Source organism: Oryzias latipes, chromosome 2 (genome assembly GCF_002234675.1).
Source record: "Oryzias latipes chromosome 2, ASM223467v1".
NCBI classification, from domain to species: Eukaryota; Metazoa; Chordata; class Actinopteri; order Beloniformes; family Adrianichthyidae; genus Oryzias; species Oryzias latipes.
In genome coordinates, this window is record NC_019860.2 from 14,793,361 (window position 1) to 14,820,619 (window position 27,259).

The 27,259-nt window shown below is 39.4% G+C and overlaps 1 protein-coding gene across 3 annotated transcripts in view; it reads left to right on the forward strand.

Annotated features, from left to right (window-relative positions):
* Window positions 1–22,423, forward strand: part of LOC101165379 (receptor tyrosine-protein kinase erbB-4) — a 357,518-nt gene extending 335,095 nt beyond the window's left edge. For 2 of the 3 annotated variants that reach the window (XM_023964982.1, XM_023964991.1), the window contains exons 22-27: window positions 1,671–1,746; window positions 1,846–1,992; window positions 8,280–8,377; window positions 9,797–9,964; window positions 11,071–11,356; window positions 13,836–22,423. In XM_023964982.1, the coding sequence (XP_023820750.1) occupies window positions 1,671–1,746; window positions 1,846–1,992; window positions 8,280–8,377; window positions 9,797–9,964; window positions 11,071–11,356; window positions 13,836–14,656 (1,596 nt within the window). In that variant the 3' untranslated portion in view covers window positions 14,657–22,423. The remainder of the gene's footprint in view (window positions 1–1,670; window positions 1,747–1,845; window positions 1,993–8,279; window positions 8,378–9,796; window positions 9,965–11,070; window positions 11,357–13,835) is intronic. The other variant, XM_023964985.1, reaches the window with a different exon arrangement.
* The last annotated feature ends 4,836 nt before the right edge of the window (window positions 22,424–27,259 follow it).

Genomic DNA, 27,259 nt, shown 5'->3' on the forward strand with positions numbered 1-27,259 from the left:
TTCGGAGCCCACAGGTTTGTTTGTGGCATTTGGGTGTGTGTGTGGACAGACCCCGCCCCCTTTTGGATTTTTGATTTGACTGTAATGATTGTAAACATCCAGCAACACAAGTTAACGAAAAAAACAAGAAATGGAATGAGACATGACACACCATCATTTACTTAGAAAGTTATTTAGAAAAAAGATCCAAAAAATGTAGGTTTAAAAAAATTGAAGATTTTAATTTGCAATACGGCTGCATCTCTGTCTGACAATATTCTAAGATTGAACAAGTGCGCCACCTCCATTTGTCTCTGTGACCCTTCATTTCCAATGTCAATATGGCAGCGTTCGTGGTGTCCCCCGCTGCGTGCGCGTTTCTCCGCGTTGTGAGCTTGGAAATAATGATTTTTACTGACACGCTAGTGCAGCGGCGCACAAACTGCTTTCATTTCACGTCGCTTAACGGGCAGTGTTTATAACCAGCGATCAATCAAATAACTGTTTTCTGCTGGTTGGCAGGAACAGAAAACACACAAAAAAGAGTGAATGACAGTGGCTAAAATATGAGCAACCCGAGACTTTGAGGATCTTGGGAGCTGAAGGAGGAGGCTGAGTGTTGCGTCCATCACAGCAGAAAATAATTATGCTACATATCAATCAAAAGGGGGAAGAAGAAGGACAAAAGGCCCTCTTGTTTTACATGTCCGGCAATGCAATAGGGATGGGAGAGATAAAACCCAAAGAAATCCGTTTTTTTTCATCAGCTTTATCAATTTTCCCCTAAACAAACTCCGCTTGAACTTTGTTTTCATGTAATACAATTTAGAAGCACTCCCTCCAAACAAATCACGCCGCCGCGGTTCCAGTCAGTTTGTTTTGTTCGGGGACCACATTAATCAGAGGCCCCTTCGCTTTCCCCCCCTCGCTCGAGACCGGCTATGCAAATTGTTCCGATCAACTCCCTTTATTAAATGGGCTTGTTCATTGCCACGTCTGTTCAGCCGGCGGCCCGGAGGTAGACGCTGCATCTTCAGGCAGAGCTGTTAGGAGGAGGAGTGCTGGGAAAGGAGGAGAAAAAAAACAATTTCACAACCCAGGCGAGTTGGAAGCAGTCATCTGAGTGATCGACTCCATGTTGGTATTCACTGATGCCTTGATAAATGAGAGCTGTTGTCAGCGCATCTACACGTTTGTTCGTAAAAATAGACGCGCCGTGGGAGATAAATCAACGCAGATGAAAGTGGAGGGGCCAAAACACATTTCCAACCTGACGCATATCATTTCCTTTCTTCCTTTTTCATTTCCCTAAAGAGCAAAGGTGCGTGTGAGCCTTGCTCTGGCGCCGGCAAGGCAAGGCAAGGCGAGGGGCGGGCCGTGATTTTAAACGACCCGGACACGTGCGTTCACACGCCTAATTGGGTTGCGCGGCCACAAAAGCCCCTTTTAACGTCAATAATAAAATCATACTGCGGTCGGGAGACGAGCGTCCTTGTCAGGAAGGTCGGGAGACTTGCTTCTGTTGTCGTTTCACTCCAAACTTTCAGTTTAGCTGAGATAATCCGAGACAAATGGCAAAAACAGCTTTGAAAGTCGTTCGTTTGAATAATTCTAACCTATTTCATGAGCTCCTTTTGAGCGAATGTTGTTTGCAGAGATGTTTAAATATCTTCCCATCTGTGTCTCCTCAGATGCCTATTAAGTGGATGGCTCTAGAGTGCATCCACTACAGGAAGTTCACCCATCAGAGTGACGTCTGGAGCTACGGTGGGTTGTTTTTCTGTTCGTCCGTCATCAACCTATCATTTTAGCCTAAACACCCCCTTTTAATTCTATTGTTTTTCCCCGCCTCCCATCACGCCGCAGGAGTGACCATCTGGGAGCTGATGACGTTCGGAGGCAAACCGTACGACGGCATCCCCACAAGAGAAATACCCGACATCCTGGAGAAAGGGGAGCGCTTGCCCCAGCCGCCCATATGCACAATCGACGTCTACATGGTCATGGTCAAATGTAAGAAAAAGCAATTACATACGAGAAATCTACTAAAAAGCTAAATATTGAATGTTACACTATTCTGAACCATCGTTTTTTTATGAGGTACATTTCCAAAAAATACACAACTATAGCAAAAGGGAAAGGGCGTTTATAAATCTCAGATTGATTCATGCAAAAATCTGTATTGGAAATGCTGGAAAAACAGTCCAAACATAACCCAGTGACTCCAACAAATGTTTTCAGGTGTTCCTTTAGAAAAGATTACGTATTTTAAAGTATATGGCAACCTTTCATTAATTTTGTAAAGAGTATGATCCTTTTAGAGGATTCGAATGTTGATCACTTTTTAGATGGCATACCAGACCTCTGTTTAACTTTGAAGATTGTTCTGTTCACAATCAGTGTTTTGTTAATGCCCAATGAGAGGGACTATTGTTCTTAGGAGGAGGGGGACTGTTTTGTTAAAATTTAGCTGTGAATAAGAGAAAAGCAATGTTTAAATGATGCTGAGAAAGTCGCAATCGTTGGAAAAGTGACTTTTTTTATATACGTATATATATAAAATATGTTAAAAACGCCTCAATCACCCTTGCGCGGGTGGTTTCTCACCCAAACTCGGGTCCTCTACCAGAGGCCTGGGAGCTTGAGGGTCCTGCAGTATCTTAGCTGTTCCTAGCACTGCGCTTTTCTGGACTGAGAGGTCTGAGGTCTTTCCAGGTATCTGTTGTAGCCACTCCTCCAGCTTGGGGGTTACTGCCCCGAGTGCTCCAATTATCACAGGCATCACTGTCACCTTCACGTTCCAGGCTTTCTCCAGTTTTTCTCTGAGTCCCTGGTATTTCTCCAGTTTCTCATGTTCCTTCTTCCTCATGTTTCCATCGCTTGGCACTGCCACATCCACCACAATGGCTTTCCTCTGTTCTTTATCCACCACTACAATGTCTGGTTGGTTCGCCATTATCATTCTATCAGTCTGTACCTGGAAGTCCCACAGGATCTTTGCCCTCTCATTCTCTACCACCTTGGGAGGTGTTTCCCATTTTGACCTTGGGGTTTCCAGTCCATATTCTGCACACATGTTCCTGTATATTATTCCAGCCACTTGATTGTGGGGCTCCATGTATGCTTTCCCTGCCAGCATCTTAGCAGCACCCTGCAGTTATGTGCTAGTTTGTTTCAGGCGCCTCTTTGCACAGCCTACACCTTGGGTCTTGTCTGGTGTGGCAGATCTACCACACTACATAAACATATATATATATATATATATATATATATATATATATATATATATATATATATATATATATATATATATATATATATATATATATATATATACTACTCCGAGCTCTCCGCGGGTGACCAAGCTTCTCACCCTATCTCTAAGGGAGCGCCCAGCCACCCTGCGGAGGAAGCTAATTTCAGCCGCTTGTATTCGGGACATTGTTTTTTTGGTCATGACCCATAGCTCATGACCATAGGTGAGTATTGGAACGAAGATCGACTGGTAAATTGAGAGCTTTGCTTTTTGGCGCTGCTCTCTCTTCACCACGAAAGACCAATACAGCGACCGCATAATAACGGACACTGCTCCGATCCGCCTGTCAATCTCATGCTCCGGTCTTCCCTCACTCGTGAACAAGACCCCAAGGTATTTAAAGTCCTCCACCCAGGGCAGGGAAACTCCACCCACCGAGAGATGGCAAACTACCTTTCTCTGGTGTATGTATATAGATAGATAGATAGATAGATAGATAGATAGATAGATAGATAGATAGATAGATAGATAGATAGATAGATAGATAGATAGATAGATAGATAGATAGATAGATAGATAGATAGATAGATAGATAGATAGATAGATAGATAGATAGATAGATAGATAGATAGATAGATAGATAGATAGATAGATAGATAGATAGATAGATAGATAGATAGATAGATGTGTGTGTTTAACCATTCTGATCCAAAATGGACTATCTTTACAATGAATCCAAATTTAGCTTGACAGCAGGTAGTGGTTTCTTTTTTTCTTATTTGATCTGGGAAAAGCAGTGTAAAAATTGCATGTTGCAAATAGTATTTCTAACCAAAGGGTTTAACCCACCAAACCACTCAAGACCACCAGATTGACACAGATTTCCCCTTACACAGCTCTCCATTTCCCAGTTCTCCTTGAGTAGAAGGCGAATTATGAAATGCCCAGACTTTTTTGCTAGAGTCCTGTTCTTTTGAAAATACTTTTTAACTAATATTAAGTTTACTTTTATTGTCTCTCAGCACTATTCTTTTCAGATGTGATCCACTCATGGCATAAAAAAATTACCTAGTTGTGTTTACACGCTATTGCTTCTCAACATAAGGTTATACATATGAGATGCAGTTTAATAAAACACACCATGTGTTGAATATTTATCTGTTGAGATGGAAGTAGAGCTGTGGGTATTCACATCATGGCAAAAGAAAAAGTTTCCTTTAAAAAGGAGGATAATATCAAATTGTGGCATGAAACGTCGATGTTGGTTTATGGTCTGTAACACTCAGGCCAATCGTCACCAAGGACTTTCTTCGTTGGTGTCATCCTCCATCTGGAATGTCATGCTTTCCCTCCATCCGGCTCAAGCGCTGTCTCTCTTGATATTACAGCTCCTCCAAAAATCCATCCTTCCTCCCTCCCTCCCTCCATCTTTCTGTCCCTTGCTGAATTCAGATCGTCTGTGCTAATGGTGAGGCTGCTGAGGAATCCACCCTCCCATATTTCCAGGAAGCCGTCCAAGCATTTTTGGCCAAATCAGGCATTGCGGTTTGCCAATGATTGGCTTTCTGGCCAGCTTTTTGCGTACCAGTCTGGTCATCGCTGCACCTTGTCTGAACTCATCAATGGAATAGCCACTTCTACTTTAACGTTTCCCCAATTATCCAAAAGTCTCCCGCAATGACTCTGTTAGAAAAACACATTTTACATAAGTTCCTCTTGTGTTAGATTATTTATAAATGCAGAATACCAAATGCGATGAAAAATAAAACAACTTTTTTTTTCTAACCAGTGTATTAAATCAAAACATATTCCCATAGTACAGAAGCTGATCCAACGGAAATGTCAGAGACTCTAATAGCTTCCAATGGTTTTTGACAGCACTGAAGCAAACCCTAAAAAGCCCTCCAGCTATTAAATTTAATAACAAGGCCATCTTATTATTTCATTCTGAAGGAGAGAGATTGGTTTCATTTATTATTCTAATCTGTCAGGACATGCCGACACAATTATGTAACATTTTTGAGGTGAAGGGGCTCTTCTAAGAAGGCTCATTTCAAGAATCAAAAAGTGTTTCTATCATTGATTTTAGAATGTAGGATTATAAATAATAAAACAGAAGAAATGGCAGACACAGGGCTGCTTAGAAGAGTAGTACAAGTTGAGTCTAGGCTGCGACTATTAGTGACAAATTGCCCATTTATTGGAGAAGTCTTTTACAAAGTCACCAGTGGATTCGTGAACTGCTTACTGTTTCACAACCGTTAGTCATGAAACGCAACCAAACCGTGTAAAAAGTATCAGCAGCTAAGAAACTACAATAATAAACTATGACTGCCTAAAAATAAATAATTGTTGTTTTTTTGTTTGTCTTTTTAAGAAATAATTTAGTTGGTCGTAAAAGCTTCATATCTGCCACATTATGAGAAATGGTTCATGTACATTGACTGTATCAGAGAACTGGACTGAGTGAGTGACGTCACCCATAAAAATGTCTTTCTTCCTGCTCCAATGAAAGATCGCTATTTTTATTTTTATTTTTTGTGATACGGACGTCGCCATGAACCAGACGATGCCAATAAAGAGTGATTGGTCGGAATCGGTCTTAGTCAGCATTTCTATGGCAACCACTCCAATCAGGAGTGAGCTGGTTGGAAGTCCACAACCCCTACCCCTTGAAAACGTCCTACACAAAATCTGTCATTCCAATGTTTCGAACGGTTGGTGTAGGGGCCAGCAGCACCACATGCTTGTATTAATGCGTATCATTAGCCAGTTTGTGTTTTAAATAACTGGCACTACAGAAAAAAAATCTAATGAAGAAAATTTGCATTAGCAAGAATATGTTTAAAGGAAATAGTTGGTAAATCAAGAATGGTCACTAAATCCAGTTCCCATATACAGTCAATGTTTATGTATTGCAATGTTTCAAAAGCAACATGTTTCATCATCTTTTTACCTTGAAGGTAGAAGTTTGGATGACAGTTGGATTTCCTTCAATGAGTATGGACAGTGGTGACGTGCTTGTACAATCAACATAAATAAGCTGATTTTGTCGCATTTATTCAGGTTGCAATCAGCGGAATGTTGTTGATTGTGTAAATTGTCGAAGAGTTACGGTACATCAAAAAATGAGTGATATTTAGGTGTTGCTATTAACATTTATCTGTGTTGAAGGCTTAAAAATGGATGTAGAGCAAGAATGTAAAGATAAAAAAGTTTCTACAACACCTTTTACTAATAAAAAAAAGTCTGTAAATGTGTTATTGAAATGTGATAGTTTGTAAGTTTAAGCACAGTCCGACACATCTTTACTGTGCTGCTAGATTTTAATCCAAGATGGGATCTTCCTTGAAATTCAGCTACCATGTAAATGACTGACTTTTTTTCATGTCTTTATGGGACAAATACATGTACCAATATTCATATCTGTAGACCAAAGTCAAATTTTGCCAGAATTTGCTTATTTCTAATGTGGGACTATTGCCATGAAACATGTTGAGATTGGCCGTATCGATGAGTTTTTTGCTAATACAACTTTTTCATTGATTGTGGATTGCATTAATTGAGGTGAGTCAAACATCTGAGTTAGTAGCCAATATAAGGTATAAAGAAATTAGTTATTTTTCTGATGATGGAGGATATATATTAAGAAAATAAGCTCATATTTTCTTTTCTGAGTTTGTTTTTTATTTAAATCATTGTGAAAAAAAGGAGTTTGAAAAAGATCATATTTGTTATGCGGGAAAAGACGCTCCTAGCTCGACTTTGCAAAAGTGATGGGAAGAGGCGGCGGGGTTGCTCTGCATCAACGGTCCCACCCTCAACTTAGATGTGGATTTCTAATGAACTACAGTTGCTCTTCATGTCCTAGAAATCGACAGGTTATTTAAACATCACTGAGAACGCTTTAAAAATAGATCAATAGATCAAAAAATGATCGGAGTGCTTTTTGAAAAGACCTCCATTGTGTGCGTTTTTCTTCTGAACTTGTTTCCGAACAAAAGGATGGTTCATTGATACAATAAATGCACACAAAAGGCGCAACCAGGTCAAACAACACTGTAATGAAAGTAAAACAAACAAGTTGATCATAGAAGTGGGGTCACACTAACCTTTAAAAAGCCAGACCAGAGTTGTGTAATTGGCCACATTAATTGTGAGTACATGTTGAAGCCATTGTTGGAGATTTTGTGCGCCGTCATGCTGTGTACCCCGTTTCCTCGGCATCACCCCGGCTGAGGCGGAACAGAATTTTTCTTGCATTTCTCCGTAATTGCATTGTTACTGGTTAATCCACTACAGGTGGAAATTAGATGAAGTAGTCAAGGTCAGACAAAGTCATCTGAAATGTCAACAGGGACCATAATAGTAAACTGGATTGAAAGTAATGTTGACTGACAATTAAAAGGCTGGATCACATGTCCAGACTTTGTTGTTTAGTTGAATTTGAAAGACCTTGATTCAGCCAGCCGTGTTGCAGAATGCATAATAGAGGTGTAGACACTGAAATCAGCAGCGCAGGTAATCTAATCTGAGCCAAAACACCACCTGCTGTTTCACTCTACCCTCAGGGTTTCACTGTGTTTGCTGCACTTGTAGCCTGAGGTACAAAACGTGCTCGCTTTCTTGAAAGAAAGCAGCACAATTACTTGATAACGTACGAGTATGTTAAAAAAAAAAAAAATGCTGGAGGACCTGCAAAATGTTTTGTCATGAAACAAATTGTTTCCATAAATGAAGCAGTGTGCTTGTCAACATTACCCAACCTTCCTATAAGGTGTGTAAATTGTGTCATTATACTGTAAGAGTATATGCATTCCAAGCACACAAGGGTAGTCATGGCAGCGCTGAATGAAAATGAATCGCATGTAAGTGCAGTGGAAGGTCAAGACTGCTCTGTCTGAGAAAACAACAAAGTATCTCCAGGAAGGTTACGCTAAAGGTGACAGAAACGATGAAACCATTTAAGCTTTTAGCCATCGTCCATCTGTATGTTTATGTCTTCTTTCTCTCCCGTCTCCGCCTTTCTCTTTTTTCGCCCCAGGTTGGATGATTGATGCAGACAGCAGACCGAAGTTCAAGGAGCTAGCTGCTGAGTTCTGCAGAATGGCGCGTGACCCCCAGCGATACCTGGTCATCCAGGTGTGTCTGTCTCATCAGCTTCGTCCATAAAGTGAAACCGTTAAGGAGGCTTTTCTGTACAACCGTCCGCATATCGGAGTGCCAAAATATAAGATGATTAAATCTCTGCTTTAGTCACATCTGCTGCTGGTTGTTGGGTTGCCTGGGCTCGTAGAGGGCCGTAGGCAGGCCCGGCCCTTTCTTAAAGGGTTCACAATTGTGCCTTGAGGTTCGTGCAGCCATCTCAAGGGACGTGAAGAAAATGGAACGTACAATTATTTTGTGTGGGTGCATTAATCGTGAAGTATTTGTAGGGATAATGTAAGTTATATACCCACTTATGACATACGGGTGATGCTGTTGTCCGATGCCCTTACGCCACTCACCAGTTGTTGGTAAGGTGGGCCTACTGGCTCCTGGCAAATGCCGCATGCATGACACGACACTATGTGGATGGGGTTACGTAAGTGCCCATAAGAGACCCACACAAACTACAGTACGCTCTGATTGTCTAATGTCTTCATTTTTAAACAGTCAGGTTCCAAGCACGAAGTGTGCAAGAACTTTATCACTTTAACTGCACCAACAAGCCCCTTGCACAGTGTTTGGGGGAAGTTTAAAAAGATGAAAAATCTATGCGACAGGCTTACATGTTTTTTTACTACAGATTTACACCGGCCCATCTGCGGTGCATCTGCCTTGCGTTACATGGGAACTATGTCTGATTGTTAGCTTACATTGTCTCTGTTAAATCTCTGGTCCATCCATCCTCCTTTCCTCCTGGCTTCCAGAAGACTGGTTTCTCCTGCCACCTCGTTGTCCTGCTCTCTTTGCTCATGGCTAAGTCCTTGTAAAATGCATGTTTTGTGTCATAAATGATGTTATGCTTTCGTACTTCCAAAAAAAACTTTCATCGTCCATGGCGAAAATGGACAACAGTGTTATCCCACAGTATTGCATTATCACGTGGACACATCACCTTAAATGTAAACCAACAGTATTTCTTGGGAAAGTACAGTGGAAGTTTTGAAAAAGCCGTTTCTCCGGTTTATTGCTGCAAAATTGTCAGGTTGACGGATTGGACGGATTTTGCCTAAATCTTGGGTTGTGGAGGGACGGTGGTGTGATTAATGAACGTTCCATTTTTTTTTGTCAACGCAACAGAAATGCACCGCAGATGGACCAGTGTAAATCAGGCATCAATGTTCACTACAAACTGTCACCGCAGCATGCCCATAAGAAAAATGTACATGAATCTGTTTACTCTATGGGCTCACCGAGTGGTCTACGATTCTAAATGTTTTATGACCTGGACAGCTTTGCCCATTTTCTGGTTTGTATTTACCCATAAGGGCCGTAGTCACGCAAAGGCATTGACTTGCATCCATCAGTAGCGGCCGCTGGGTTAAATTACACAAACTTTGCTTTTTTGCCATTCAGGGAGATGATCGGATGAAGCTTCCCAGTCCCAATGACAGCAAGTTTTTCAAAAGCCTACTAGACGAAGAGGACCTTGATGACCTGATGGATGCTGAGGAGTATCTGGTTCCCAGAGGTTTCAACGCAGCTTCGACGTCTTCAACTAGGCCGCGAGTGGATTCCAATAAAGTATGATTATTCACTTACAAGCAGCACTTATCAAAAGCAATTTTGTTAATAAACACCTTATGATCTTGGGACATTTTATACCTGGCTCAAACCAAAATGGTCAAAGCTAACCAAGTGAATTATGCACACAACCCTAAAAATGTGCCTCACAAAGGGTTAGGTGACACTGTACAAATGCTTGAAGTTGTTGAGAACTTTTGAAACCAAAACTCTGTTGATAATTTAATCATTTTGTCAATAAGTGGGGCTTAAACATGTATACAGGAGCTCCCAAGCTGTCAGTACTCAGCACTATGAGCAAATTAATTATTACTTTAGGGTTGGTCACATTTATTGAAAAGCAAGATGTCCTTCCTGTGCACTCAAGACTGTGTGAACCTGACTCATGGCTCTGCATTCTATGCATCCGCACGTCCGTGAATTCCCTAATGGAACTGGAAAGTTTAAATGTTAAAGTCAACACGTCTTGGTTAAATGTGGGCAAACTCTAGAAACACTATTAAAGTTAAAACAGTTCTCCCTTTACAGAAGAAACAGACTATTATCTTTTTTGATTTGCTTCTATACAAGAAAAAAGGAGCCAATATTGACTCGCTTTGAAGCCAAGAAGTTTAGAGAAGTAAAAGTTTGTTGCGTCTGACTTTAGACTATATAAGGTGAACAGGTACAAACCCCCAGGATATTTCCTTCTTGGTTTTGTTGTGTTTTGTTGCTCTGCCTCCTGTAATTGTTGCTTTACTACGAGAAGCTGGGGCGGGCGCACAAGAGTCGGCCCGGATTAAATAGCCCACGGCAAACCGACACAGCACTGCACGAAGCCCTTTTGCTTCGTGTGTCATGTTTTGCTTTTTCTTCTGGGTTTTTTTTTTTGTTTTTGTTTTTTAGGTTCAGGTGTTTGAACCACAGCTTGACTGCCCCTGAAAGTCCCTTCAGGCTTATGACTATACCTGCAAAACTTTATTTTGAAAATTTGACTATAAAAGGGCAGCTGTGCATGATAAAACTCTCACTATAAAGCCCGAAAAGAAAGTATCTCTAATGTTGCCTTCATTTTCATGTGTTTTAATCTCCTTCCTCTATTTATTTCTAATCAACCCTATTTACAGAACCAGTTTGGCTATCGTGATGGTGTTCCCAACCTTGCAGAAGGAGCCCTGGCTGGTGCCCAAAGTAATCTGAACCAGGATGCCTCAGGTGGCTCTTGTTCGGGCTTAGAGGACCAGCGCTGTAATGGAAGCCTGCATAAAAAGAAAGGAGGACTATCTGCAGGAGAGGACAGCGGGGCCCAAAGATACAGTGCTGACCCTACCATCTTCCTGGGGGAGAGAGCAACCAGAGGAGACACAGATGAGGATGGTTACATGACCCCAATGAAGGACAAGAGCTCCTCAGGTACTTCAATCATATTTCCAAACAAAATAATGCCTCCATAAATCTAAACATGTAGACATTTTTGGTCATTTTAAACCCTTCAAGTTATGAAAGCTTAAATTTGAATCGTCATCCCAGGTGGAAAATATCAAAGAATTTTATGAGTTAATAATAGTATGCAATGTAAATAGTAGTATTAACATGGTCCAAACAACTGGTTTATTTCAAGACCTGAAAGAATATTTTGGTATTTTGAGGCTGGACCAACGCAAATGGTGTCATTGCCTTCTGATGTCATAATTATGGTTTACGTGTCCCAAGCCTGGTTGCTATGAAATTTAAAACATTTACATTGATATAGAACTTTGAAAATTGCTACGTATCTTTATTAGCCCATACAATAAAAAAATACATATGGTTGCTATGGACTTTAAGCAAGTTTGTGGTTTGATTAAAGTCAAAAAAAGAAAACAGAAATATACACACACACATTTTTTTTGTCTCTGATGTTCATACCTCCTCCAGAATGACTGCAGCCAGAGTTTTGAGGTCATTCAAAGCCTTTCCAGCTGAATAAGTCATGCAAATCATAAAATACCTAAGAAATGTATCTACATAAAAATTCTGTATTAAAGTTTTAACATTCCAACAGCCACAACCAGCACAAATGCGAACAATTACATTCATTCTTGTATGTCTGTTCCCTTAAGTCAGTGTTCATTCATAAAGCAAACATAACTTGTAATAGGCTTACCCACCTTTCATTTTGCTTGCTCATTTCATTTAGGTCAATTGATTATTATTCCTGTTGTGTTTCCAGCAAGTGTGGTTCATGTCGGCCAATACTACAGAGTCATGTTTTTTGCTTTTGATCATCTTTCACTCCATTGGCCCTTCTCCTAGGCTTGATGTTTTCTTTTTGTTTTTGTTTTTTTGTGAGCAGCTCCAAATATAACAAAGCCTGAAGCAAAATACATATGACACAATGGTAAGGAACTCAAGATCTGGCAAAATCAATAGGATTATTGTCATGTGAAGACCGAAATGAGAAGTCTATCATTTTAAGGTTTTATTTATCAGAACATGATAAAGTCAGGTCTTCTGCAGGCTCTAAAACTGGGGAAAATGCAACATCGGATCAAAAACAATGCATTTTACATTACAGCACATTATTTATTGAACAAAGACCCGACCTAAATTCAGATGGTGTGTGAGAAACACACCCATTCTGATTGCAAAAAGATAAAAACTTCAAGTATCTGATCTTGTAACTCCAAATCAAGAGAGGAACGAAATAAATTGTGATCTTTAAAAAAAGGCATTGCTACTTTTTGACCTGTAAATATTTCATGCCATCTGAAATGTTTATCATTCTGCAGTAAAAACCAGTTTTTTTTACTTGCCTCAGGAAATGCTTGGTTAAACACACGGGTTCTTTTTTAGCCAAAATGATCTTATAAGAAAAAATCTTGGAGGTTGAGGATTAGTTGACCATGATCACGATAGTTAACTGGGATATCCTCTGTCTGAGACCGTGGATGATATTTTGTCATACAAGAACACAAACTAAGCTAACAAGCATTTCAAAAACAGAATCACTAATGCCTGTGACAGACTTGCGATCTCTCCAGGAGGCTCATTGCCTTCCATGTTTTATCAATATTTTTAGGTTGCTCAGGCCTGTCGTAGATAAGTCCAGCTCAAAGGTTTAAAGTGTTATCTACAACCTGTCATTTGCAGCCTGACCATACTATAAAATGCACATGAACATTTTCGCTCCACGGGTTCACCAAGTGGTCTACGATTTTGATATTTTGTGCACACCACCTGTGTGCCGCGTACAGGTTAACCCTTTTTCGCCCGCAGACAGCCCGTATTCACCCATAAGGGTAATTGTGACTAAGGCATAAAAAAATCTTGTAAGGAAAGTCTTTGGAGGTTAAGGATTAGTTAAGATCAAGCCATTTCTTGGACTTACAGAACCATAAACAAGGAGCCACTGTGTTCGCCATGGTCTTACCCATGGACGTACTCAGCATCTATAAGTCAACTGGGAAATCCTGTCTGACACATTTGCAGATATTTTGTCGTCCAAGATCACAAATTTGCCTAACAATCAAATCAAATAGAGAATTGCAAATAAAAATAAATTTTCAAGATTTTAAAGACTTCACGTGTCTCTTCTGATTGAGTCTACCTTTGTTTTTATATGACTTCCAGGCAATTGATGCAGTAGAAGAGGGTTTATTGATTAGCACTTTCACCCCTGGCAGATGGAGTTAGTACTGCCAAAAAACTGCTGGCACAGTGCCTGTCTGGCTGCCATCAGTGCCATTATCACCTCACCTCCTCGATATCCAGAGTTGTGCTGTCCTACTTTGTTTTCTGTCTTTATTCAATTTCATTTTGGTGCACTTTTTGCTTGTAACTTATTATAAACTCCTTTTTCTTTTCTCCTTTTCATGTCTTCCCCCTTTTCTTCTATCAATTTGTGATACAGAGTATCTGAATCCAGTTGAGGAGAACCCATTCGTCTCACGACGTAAAAACGGGGAGATCCATGCTTTGGACAACCCAGGCTACCACAGCACACCCAACAGCCAGCCAAAAGGAGAGGATGAGTACATCAACGAGCCCCTCTACCTCAACACCTTCCACAATCCTTCTGACTTGGGCCTGGAGGCCCTCAGGAGAAATGGATTGCCCTTACCAACCCAGGCCCCCTCCTTAATCACAGCCTCAGGCTCCCATCTCCCACTCACAATCCAGACCAGTCTGCCTCACTACGCCCTCTCCTCAACCCAACCGTCTCCAGCTGGGGTACCCTGCCTCCACGGCCCAGCAACTCACATCCTCCACGCCCACCATACCCTTAAACCATTGGGACAACCGGGCAATCTCGCCTCTGTGTCTCAGAGTCAAACAGGAACTACTGCTCAAGTGGGCCAACCAGGGCCCCTATCCACATCGGCCACCATTGGTCACGGAGGCCTCCCGGCTTACCAGAGTCACACAGCTACACACCCTACGAGTCTGCTGAAGCATGGAGGGCACACATCAGGAAAGGCAAGTGGGAAGAAGCTTAAAGTAACCTTTGACAATCCTGAATACTGGCAACACAGCTTGCCTCCTAAATCATCTATCCAGGTGGTCCCTGACGTTGCCCAAGGAGGATCCACCAACACCAAGCTCTTCTATAAGCAGAATGGACACATACGATCAGGAGCAGCAGAGAACCCAGATTACATATCTGAGTTTTCCCTCAAGTCTGGCGCCGTGTTGCCCCCTCCACCCTACAGGCAGCGAAACACTGTGGTCTAAATCATCCCACCCCATGGTATTCTACCCTCCAGTGACCTTGACTTCCTCTTCATGACTTGGTTGGCACAATAAAGCCATCCTCCAATTTCTTTTCATTTTTTTTCAGATAATGTGCCGCCTGCTGTAGCAGCATCCAATGGAATTGGACAGCCAACTAGGAAAACCTCACTTAAGCCAGTCCAGTTCATTTTCCGAGCCTCCACTTCAGCCGGCGGGAAAAAACAAAAAAAACACACCGGTAGTACACAAGGAAACAAGCTCAAACAAAAGATACGGCTGTGGACATTGTGTCGCAAGGCAGACACACAACTTTCAAACATAATGTATTCAACTTTGGGGACCTGAACTCACTGCCAGACACGTCGGTGTCAGATTTGTGAGAGGAAAATAGTTTTTTTTCTTTGTCTCTTCCTTTTTTTTCATAAAAATAGAAGTCTGAGTATGAGCAATACACTACCGTGGGTCTCTGGAATAAGCAAAACAGACACAACCAATGCAGTCTGTTCCATTAGCTTTGTAAATGAACCTACTATAAAGCTAAAGAGTTTACATTCTGCCATTGGAGTAAAAATATTGTAGCCTGTATGGTCATATTTGTGCTCTTGAATTTCAGCATATAGGACAAATGTGTCTCACACTGAGGTCCCGCAATGATTAAAACCACAGCATCTTTTGTATCTGCAGTTCAACCATAGGCTTTACACAAAAGATGTGGGGGAAACACCGTCTTGTTGTTTTTGCTTCATTAAAGCTTACTTAGAGAAGCTGGTAAAGAGAAAGAAAATTGATTCCCAAGGAAAAGGGAAAGAAAATACAGTGCTAATAATTTTATAAGCAGTGGTTGGAGTGCTGAAACGCTCGACTTTTTTTTATACACTGGTCCTCCTATTCAGACCTTGTTGCTAATTATGGCAAGTCAAAGCAGTTATGCAAATTGCTGTATACAGCTAAACTGCATGTCAAGATCATCTATAAAACAGCAGAAATCAAGATAGGGGAAACCTATCCGCCGAGAGTTGAGGGAAGGTTCATACGAGTCAGCTAATGAAGACCTTAAGGAATGAGGAAGACAACACCAGCAGCACACAGTATTACACTTACCAATTTCTATCTATATTTTTTTGTTTTGTTTTATTTTTCTTTAATGGGATTGAGATGAGATTTTGTGTTCATGCTCTCTATTTTGAATCACCTGTTTTTTTTAGGGAGAAAAACAAAATGTAAATTTAAGTGACACTGGAACTGGCTGTTAAAGCTGGTTAAAATCACTGGTTTCAATTTGGGTTAGAGTTTATGACTGTAGTTGGGTACAACACAAGACAAAGAATTCACATTAAACTATACTTTTTGCACATCCGTTCTATTAAAATACTCTGACCTATTAATTGCAACTTGCAAACAAACCACTTAGTTTTGCAAATCCCACCATTTTATTCACTCCCCTATGTATACGAAAAAATACTAAAGGGCACGCTCCATTCTGTAATATTACCTCAACAACCGCCTACATTTAGCCATTTTCTTTAAATTTTTATAATACTTAGCTGACCAGTAGAGTTGTGTTCTTTTTATTTTGCCTTGTTTGCATCAAAGTATTTATTCTTAATATAATGTTTTACCTTGTAATGTTTTAGTCGTCAGCTATTATTTACAAAGATATTATTCATTCATGAAACTAAATATAGCACAGGTGGTACTAAAATATTAAGAGCTTTTTGGCCCTTAATTGAAATAATTAGCTTAGCTATATCCATCTAAAAATTAATGATAAGGGTTGTCCACAAGAACTTAAGCTCCAAGACACGGTAAATAATGACAAGGCAATTAAAACTACATTTTATTTCTTTTGATTTTTTTTCACATACATATTTATTTTAAATATTACATTTTTTGTCACCCCTTTTTTATTTTGCTAAATTTGATTGGACCTACACTGGATAGAGCCACCGAAAATTTAAAATAATTCCTAGATATAGATTATCAAAGAATATTCATTTTGAGCAAACCATTACTTAGCATGCATGTTGGTTTATATGAAACACATTTTATAGATACAAATCAGTATTCCTAGAAACGACATTTCCTGCAGTAATTCTCTAATGTACTGCCACTGTTGCAAAACCAGGTAATGGTCAGAAAATAACAAAACCCAACAAAACATTTCCTTAGTATTTTGTCTTTTCATCTAACTCCAACTCATCAATCTTTTGCTCGATTTATGGATCAAGGTTTTTGTTTAAAAAGATCAAAGAATGAGACATAACATCTTATTATCTTTATCGTGTCACTTAGCATGATTTAACTGTTTTCCTCCAGGGTTTACTTAAATTTGATTTTGGGATGCTGGTCTGAAGAACATTCCGGTTGCTAACAGGGGTCTACGTTCGCAATGACGTCATCCTACTGTCATAAAAGAACCACTGGTCTTCAGTGACACTGTTTTTTTGGAATAAGCTCAAGCCTTGAAAGTTATATCCTGTTAGGATGACAAGATTTACTTTGGGTACGCATTACCACAAAGTTAAGTTGTACTTTTGTTGACTACTAAATCGACTGACTAGAACTGAACAACTGCTTGAATTCTTAGCCAAGAGTAGAATTATAAGAAACACTACTGAGATCAATTTTAGCTGCAACATTTAGTGTCTGACCCATTTACTACTGATGCCTCCTAGGGCTAACTGCCATTCAATGCTGCTAAAAGTGCTGGTTTTACAGCCGTTCTTTACACCTCAAAAAGCCATAATAACAGCCCACAAAGTTTACTAGTCGTAGAGCACAAGAACTTCAATTAATCTTAAGCATAGTGTGGCAATTCTGTCACAGCAACCTGAGGGAACTCAACTCTGGTTTTTGCCATCGAACAAGTTTAGGACATGCAATGGTGGGCAAGGGTCAAGGGGACAACTTGATCATGAACTGCGGTAGTCAAGACAACATCTGGACAGAAAAAGAAAAAACCTGGAATAACGAATAAAACTGAAACACACATTAAAGTTATAGTCCTTGTAGGAGCTTCTCCTTTTCTCTTCTCTCTAGATTACGAACGCTTATCTGATGTAAGTGTACTGGTTCTCTACAACAATTTACTTTAAAGTATTAGATAATAACTCAGTCAGCTGGGCTTCGTCTATCTTTTATTATTGAAGATATTTCAGCTCTTCTTCAAAAGCATTTATCAAATTTTGATATCCCTGCTCTACCTGCTGTTTATTACCTGGATAAGATGTATTTTACCAAGAGAAGTTGCAATGGTAGGGTTAGTCTAAAAAACAAGTAGGACACCCATCTTTGAGTGCTGTTTCACACCTGTGCCATTTGGCGTACAAGAACATGTTTCTTTTTACCACCAAACATGACGTTTTCATGTGGACTTGTTCATGTAGGAGAAGAGGGAGAAGTAAATTTTCTTGTTTGACCAATGGGGTGGTTTGTTGTTGATCTCATTCAAGAAAAATTGTCAGACTAATTGGACATTTTAGATAGATATATAATATAGATAATATAAAGGCTACCACAGGCCAAATGACTGTTTTGTGTTTTGTTTTTCTTCAAATTTGGTGTGTGTTACAATGAAATGGACAGGCCAGGGTTGAATGTCACCTCATTCAAAGATAGCATCCATTTTGCCTGTTGACCATACCTTAATTTTCACTTATTATATAGTCATGAAGTCTTTGATGATTTGTCTGAAGTGGTTAAACGTTTATTGTTATAGCTAACCCATAGTTTCATATTTAACTAGAATCAAACATTTTTCCATCAAACCTAAACATATTCTGTCTGATATGGTTAAAAGTTTGCCTTTTATTTTCCAATCAAGCTGCGTACATACCGGGCATGTGATGCACATTTAAGAACGTTCTTAACGGACAGTCTTGAACGCGCTTTCATCATACAGTGGTCACACTGGACTTTCGCCACCTGATTCTAGAGCATGAACTCAAGTCGAAGTGGTGCAAATCTTGTGAATCTTAATCCAGGCTTTTTTTTCATAGCTCTATGATGATATATGATAGACTTGGTGTCACATAATTTTGGCAGGGCAAAAACCGCAATTATCAATACAGTTGGCACGTTCACGTTTTAAAAAAGAAGCTACCCATACGTCACTACCAAATCCGAGTCCCTAATTGGTCAAAGTTAAATTGGTATAGCTTTGAAACAGGTGTTCAATGGCCCGTTTTGTATGTATGTTGTTTGTATACAAATGGCCTTGAAATTAGCGTATTTCTACATAGACCTTTCACTGGAAGTGTCCACTTGAACGCGCGTTTACATCCCCGGTGTGAACGTAGCATTGCGGAAAACCTTTTGGCCCATGACCTATACTTCCCAGCCTTTCATCAACCTGTCTTTTTTTTCTTTTTAAAAACACAATTGTACTATTTGCTGTGTGCAAATCAATCTACTTTCACGTAGCAAAAATGATGTTTGTTTTTTCCAATATATGCTCAACTTTTTTAAAGAAAAAAGCAGTCTATGTTTTTGTGTCAGTTTGCATTTAAAAAACAAAAACAAATCCTTGTTGGGGACTGGCATCACTTAAATGACTTCAAAGATGACTGTATCTAGACCTATCGAGTAGTTTTCTAGTAACGCTCACCCCAGATGATTAGTTCGGGGTAAGATCTTACATAATACATGATTAGCACTTACATGATTTACTATTTATGGACTGTGATGTACCGTGCAGCACATTTAATATCTCACCATCTTGTGATTTCTACTCTGAGATTATCAGACTGGTATACTTCAAAATACCTAATTAACTCTTTATTTGCAAAGTGTAGGTCATTGTTTGGTGGGCTTTTTTATCATTCTACACTATTTATTTTCTACTTTTACTATGTGTCTAAGTAAGCGTGAAAGTGTTTATGTACATAAAAGGATATATATATGTTTTTCCTCCCAATGGAGCTCTTGATCAAAGTCTTGGGTAGAAGGAGAGCTTTTCCGTTCTTCCTTACTGAAATATTCAGCGTGTTTATCTGGTCATTCACCAATTAATAAGGCAAAATCTTCAAAGTAAGCATGAGGAAGGTAGTGTGGTTGGGTTCAAGACAAGAACACTGTTTAGGTGGTGCTGATCAGCTTCAAGAATGTCCTCATTTTGTGTGTTTTTTTTGTTTCCTTCTAGCAGTATTTATAATGCAGCTTTGATGATAACATGATTAATTGATGAAGGAATATTTTGTAGTCCCTTTTAAAGCTCTAATTCTATGAAATAGAGACAGCATTTAATATCAGTGTGAAATATTTATGGCACATTTGAGCTGGTTCATACTGAGCCATGGAAGAGACTGCCAAAACTAGGTTTTAAGAAAACGGACAAGGAACAGATAAGGGTGGTAAAAGGAGAGCATGTGCATTGGTCATATTCATCCAAAACATTGGCGAGCCAGAAAAACTGTAACAATGAGACTCTTATGCTACGTACACACCGCCTATTTGACTCGTGCTCTTGAACGTGGGTTCTTGAATGTGCTTTCAGCATTTAGTGTTCACACTGGACTGTCACTAACAAATACTAGCGCAAGTACCTACTTTTGGAAGAGGCTTGGTGTGAAATGTTGAAGCGATGCACATGTTCTGAATCTTACTCCAGGCTTTTTCTTTCACAACTTTATTGCAATATATGAAAGAGTTGGTGTCATAATTCCAGACCGCAGAAACAGCAATTATTGATTCCTCCTTCATTAATGTTAAAACAGTTGGTACTTTCATGTACAAGATTACCAAATCCAAGTCCCTGATTGGTCAAAGTTGAACTAGTCTAACTTTCAATGCACGGTCACTGACCAAACATTTTGTACCTAAAGCCCGAAAATGGACTTAAAAACTTGCGTAAACGTGATAGTTTTGAACGCGGAATACTGATACCCGCATTTATTCATTTCAGGCTTTTCATTTAAACTAGTTGCTTGAAGGTACCTTGTTGAGCCTGGTGTGAATGTAGTATTAGACATCTTAACAGTTTTTTTTTTTTTTTGATTGAATCATGTCAAATGTACACGTTCCAGCGTGTTTGTACACCAAAAGCCTTGCTCAAGTATCATTTTTCAAACCATTGACTCTTGTTTTGACAAACCCTTTACCAATAAAAGAGGAGGGGTGGATGTTGCAGCTGCAGGTGCAGGTGGCACAGTTGCCAGTTGCAGGTGTCAGCTGCCACTGCAATAAAAAAGAAACATGTTTGAACTATTGAAACGTTTTGCCCTAGGATGTGTCTAGAATTTCAGAATACTTCCTTTTTGTTTTTAATGTTGGCACAAAAGCGTAGACGTTTGTCACACTGATAGAGTTTGGTTAAGATGCGATCTCATAGGGATGACAGTTAAGGTTTGGTGTTCTCCTAACAGGATGTTATAGAATTTTATTTATTTGACATTTTGCCTTTATTTATGTTTTCTTGGACTCAGTTTAACACTGTATTTCTATTTTTAATTTCTTTTTGGCAAATATCTGTTAAGCCAAGGTGCAAAGGCATGTGCCGAAGTGAATCCTTTCATATGATACTCAGCATTTATCTATCTTGCAGAGCTTCAGTAGTCTATTATATAGTAAAAAAAAAAAAAAAATGACATTGCATGGTATCCCAAAAGAGTGTTCTATCACCCTACACATTCATTGATTATAATGTATTAAATGTTTTTGTTCATCTACATATGAACAAAGCCTAGCAGCACAAAATGGCAAAAACATTTGATTAGGGTTTCCCATCATTTTTGTGTTTGTGTGTGTAATACTCTTGCAAGTTATTTTTGTTCAATTGTCTTAGGTACATACTGTCAAAAATGTAATTTTTCCTTAAGTGTAACTGCTTCTCATAAAACATGTATAAGTCCTGATATCAGTTTTAGTTGAATTGCACAACATATGAAAGGCATTTTTTCCTCATCATTAAGTTGGTCAATCAGTAAAATTGTACAGAACCTTTGGGGTGTTCTCCCAAATTTATCTCAGACTTCAACAACAAATGTGAATAGTATTTTTATAAAGCACCGAAACGGGCCGACAGTGAAATTGTAAATACGGAGGCATTGCTTTGAATTTATATTGGTCTTCTCTCCTACTGCTGTTTTCTCCTGCTTAACTTGTATAAATGAAAGAGCCGTACATATTTGCTTTATGTGAGTGTACTTTTGGACTAATAGGGATTTGTTTTTAAAAGTGCTTGTTGATCCTTTCTCATGTGAAAACTCTGTTTCGTGGTCCCGCTCGGACCTTTGTGGCTGTCCATATGTAATTCATTTTAGATGAACATTGTAAAACTATGAAATAATGGTGGAAGACCATCTGCATCTGGGACTCCTCTGTGTCTACCACAGTAACCAGTTGGCTTCATTTCCAGTCCCTCCTTCATTACTATGGAACCATTGCCGCCAACAAACCAAGGAACTTCATGTTACCTTCTCTGCTTAGTTTTTACCAAAAACCACTACTGAGCCAAGTCGAAACTTCACCTCTTTTGTGACAGGCAGAATACAGCTGCCATACATTAACCTGTTTTCTTTTAAGTTCCAGTTGGTTCTGCATGCTTTTAGAGGACACAAATGAGAGAAGGTATTATCGGCCGTCCCCATCTTGTTTATCCAATGCCGTCATTGCTGGTAATCTCTAAAAAATATTGTAAAGAATAAAAAACAACAACAAAAAAACATACCCAAAGCTTTATATCATAGAAAAATACCGTTCCTCATGTTTGTTACATGAATCTGTCAAAAGTATATTTTTAATTTAATATAAATAAATATCAATTCTGTATTTCTGTGGTCATTTTGTGATTTATGTGCGTCTGTTTTCAAAAATAGTCAGGTTTTATTTTGGATTAGTTTTGGGTCAGTAGATAACAATTATTTAAAAGGTTGATTTGCACTGGTCTGTCTGTGGTGCATCTCTGTTGCGTTTACACAAAAAAAATTGAACGTTCATTATTCATTTGGAATGTTAACATCGATGCTGTAATGTCTGCATCTGAGGAATCCGCCTCTCCACGATGCAACGCAAGCGTTCTATTTCCAGTCTGTTATCGCATCAATGTTGTGGTAAAAAGCTGGAGAAAGGGGAAATAGGTCTGGGTTTGAAAATAAATACTGAAGTTGTACTTTCCAAATCAAACTTTATAAAATATACCATGGTCCGAGTGAATACTCTATTCTGATTGGCAGCTGGATGTGCATTACAAAGTAATAACGCAGAGTGATAACCGTACGCCTCAAAAAGAAGTTCTGGTCACCTATCTTAAATCGTCTGTATCACCCTGCCGGCTTCTTTAAAACAACCTTCAGCTTCATCATCTGGACCAAAACAGCTGGTAAGAGGATAACCTTCACTCTGAACTGATGCTTTATTCAACCCATTGGGACAATCAGCGTATATATATCGCTTTATATCGCCGAATCTTGACTGCTAGTCACGTTACCATGGCAAGGCGCCGCACCACATAACAAATAGTCCGCTTTTTGTGAAAAAAGCGATCCAAATCGAGGAAAAAAACAAGAATTGAGGACTAAAAAATGGTTAATATATATATATATATATATATATATATATATATATATATATATATATATTTTAAATGACCATGTTATAAGCGGGTTAATGGCCTTAGAAGTATGCATTATCACTTCGTGTCGGACGGTTCAGGCTTCCATGGCGTGCGTTAAAAAGTGCTAATGCATACTTCGTCGGCCAGTAACCCTTACCTATTTTATTTTTAAGGTGACATGCCCACGAGATAATGCATGTTAACACCGTGGATAACACTGTTGTAAATATTCTCCGTGTACAACAATAAATAAATTTTAGTCCAAAAACATAGCATAATCTTTGACACAAATCATGCATTTTACAAAGACTCAGTGAAGAAGGAGAGGGCATAGTGCCTGATTGCTGAATTTTTGGATGAGAGTGAGGCAAACTACTCAACACGTGGGTGGCAGGACAAACCATCCCCTCCAGGACCCAAGGGGGAGAGAGGACTGACAGAGGACGCATCAGAGACAATGTAAACTAACTGATGGCCATGAGACAGACTCCTTATACAATCCACCGGGGATGCACCGCGAAGAGGCCAGTGTAAATTCAGGGTAACTTTTCATTTTATCCACGTTTCATATTTTTAACATCCCTACCATCAGAGTCAGCACTGGCCATTAGCAAAAGACCCAAACCATAATGCAAACTCAACCAGTTCTTTCTACAATTCATGTGTTGCACCAAAACACCTAATAATAAGATACAGTTTAGGGAGAATACATTTCCTTACATAACTATAGATAACTGTATTCACACCATGCATATGACGCGCATTCAAGAACAAGCTTTTAACAGACGGTGTTTACACTGGACTGTCGCTACCCGATACATGTCCATACTTGTGCACAAATGAATACTTTGTGCACAACTTTGCAAAAAAAATATGAATACAACATTTGGTTTTACGTTGAGCATGTCTGCGTTGAATATGATTTGCCTTTGTTTTGAATGCAAACTTTCCTCTCACTGTCAAAAATACATCACGGGGTCACAGGCATGTACATCGAGTAAAGAAACATAGATTGTTCAAATTTGCATGTGAAGTTTAATCATTAATATAAAATAAAATGGAACTTTTTCGAATGTTAATGATCCCATAGGAGGGAGATTATCTTTTTACCATAACTCTATTGAAAATGGGATTAAACAGATAATAACACAGCGATCTCCGGCCAAATTTTGTTGGTGCTAGTAAACAATGCACCAGTGGATCATTTCAGACCCAGAAGTGGTGAAAAACAGTCCACAATGCTTGCAGACACCCCGCTCTTTTTATTAGGTTTTTAAAATTAAAAAAGGTGCGTGTCTGTCAAAATTGGTTGACATAAAGAGGATGACGAAACAAAAACAGCCAAGCTAACTCGTAGCTAAAGTAGGCTAACTGGCAGTCGACTGTCGCAGCAGTAAAAAAAAAAAAAAAAGTTCAAATTAAATAAATAAATAAATAAAATGTCAGTGGGATAGAATTGCACTGTATATTCAATCAGCTGTATTTGCAACAAAAAATGCAACAGGACATTGCTGTTATAATCTTTTTTTTTCATTTAACAGAGCTATGGCATCAAGATAATTTCCCTTCCAGGAGATCAATAGCATTCTAAAAAGTTTAATTCTCTTTTAGTTTAACAAAAGATGCTCAAAGGGGCATGCTCACTCGGTTGAATCAATGTTTCAGGACTCAATGTATATGCCCGTGACCCCGTTACATATTTTTGACAGTTTGTTAACCGAAGATATTTCGTATTCAAGACAAGCAAGAGTCAATTAATTTGGGCACATTTTTATATTCATGCATACGTTTCTTTTTAACTGTTATCCCATATAAATATGTGAGTAGCTTCGTCTGAACGTGTTTTCAACGAGGAACCCCGAAACGCACATTTATGCTCGCTTACGTAGACTTTCGTTAAAAGTGTAAGTGTGGTTGTTTTGGCAAGTTGATCATTTATTTCTTGGTCAATTAGGTTTAGTGTGTTTAGTTCGATCATTGGCAAATAAAAATAATTGTACCACATGTATCTCAATACTTGTCTGTGAATTGGTTTAGGTGTTTTTGTTATTATTTTCACATTCTAACACTTCAGATTACTGACTCAAATTATAATGATACTGTAATTTTAGGCTCATGTACTTAGCCAGGAGAAGCCAAAAACTTGCCATTTTGGTACATCTTATTTATTTATTTGTATTTTAAAAACAGTATTCTTTATTAAATACTTGGAGAAACTGGATGCATACCATTTCTAATCATTCAAACCACAGTCTTCCTAAAAATGATCTTGGAAACAACCCTACTGAAGGTAGGTCAAAACCTCTAACGTTTTAAGTCCTAAGCTTTGTGTTGACATTTATTGTGTTGACATATTTTGACTACCTGTTGCTATTGTGCCATTATGATAAGTAGTTCTTGCTCTAAGATACACGTTTTACTGAAGCACTAGGGTAAGTGCCGCTAAGACACCAGAGCTACAGTAGCCATCCATCTGTTTTCTTCCGCTCATCTTGTACAGCTCCAGGGGGATTCCGAGGTATTCGCAGGCTTGTCAAGAGTCGCAGTGTCCCCTCCTTGTCCTGGGTCTTCCACATGGTCTTTGGTCAGTGGGACATGCCTGGAACACCTGCCCAGGGAGGTACCCGGATCAGATCCTCGAGCCACCACAACCCAATTACTCTTGATGTTGGAGGAGCAGCGGCTCTACTACAAGTTGTCACACAGTGACATGGTTGACTTGCAGAGGGAGCTCATTTCAGCCACTTGTATCAAGGGCATTGATATTTCCAGAACTCATTGCTACAGGTGAGTACTACGTGCCACTTTTTTGACATAGCTACCTCCTTACCACAACAGACCAGAACAGCACTAACCCTGTAACCCTTGTGCTATCCTAGGCACTTTACCATTGGGAGTTGGGTCATCTAGACCAGTGTTTTTCAACCTTTTTTGAGCCACGGCACACTTTAACCTTGACAAAAATCCCGCGGCACACCAGCATCCAAAAAAAAAAAAAAAAAGCAGAAATTCATGGTCTGTATTGATCGACAGCCCCCCCCCCCCCCCCCCCCCCCCGCCCGCCCGCCCGCCCGCAATCTCACGTGTATTTTTGTGATAATTGTGGCCGGAAAAGCAGGAAGTTGCGGCTGTTTTTTCTAAGAGATGAAATGAAAGTTAAATTATAAAAATTTAGAAACTGTTTGTTTGTTGGGGTTTCAAGGCGTTTCGCAAGGACAACTCATTGTGCGCTGGGACACTGGCTCTTTAAGCCAATGCATCATGGGAGATGTAGTGTGAAAAGTGCCGAAAACTTGCAGAAAGACTGGCGTCTCTGAGATTTATTGTATTGTCCACTTGTTTCACGGTCTGACACCGGACTCTGTGGAAAGCTACACCGCTAAAGAAGAGCTTTAGCTGGTATTTCTGTTAGAACTGAGCGACTTTATCAGCAGAATTAAGAACAAGGAAGTGAAGACTTTAAGCACTTCTGATTGGTCAGACTGATGACATGTGATTAAGCCTTCAAGAATGATTGGTGGAGACAGTTAAAGGGACGGGACTTTTCCGCAAACTGTCATAGCTGCAGGTAAATCGCGGTAACGTAATCCTTATCAAAATGTCTTTAATAGAATTAAATAAACACAAAGAAAAAGTAATTTTAAGATCTTTCATATTCCTAACTACTCAGTGTTTTATCAGGGCCTGTTTGGATGAACAAAGAGCTGATATCCTGGAGATGGGAAATGTTTTTAGATCAGTGAATGATTAATGAGGGCAATTTCTCCACGGCACACTTGACCATCTCCCACGGCACACTAGTGTGCCGCGGCACACTGGTTGAAAAACACTGATCTAGACCTACTAGACAGTGCTCTGAACCTTTTTTCTTCAATGATTTGTGATCTTCACTGGTGTCCATGGATTACTAAGAATCTTTCTATCTTTATCCACCTTTGTCATTGTTGGGAGAACACGTCAATGTAAGGGTGGGGTCATCTAAGATAGCACAAGGGTTAACACCTGGGCTTTAACCCTTTAACAGTTTATGCAATTAACACGATTCCAGCAGA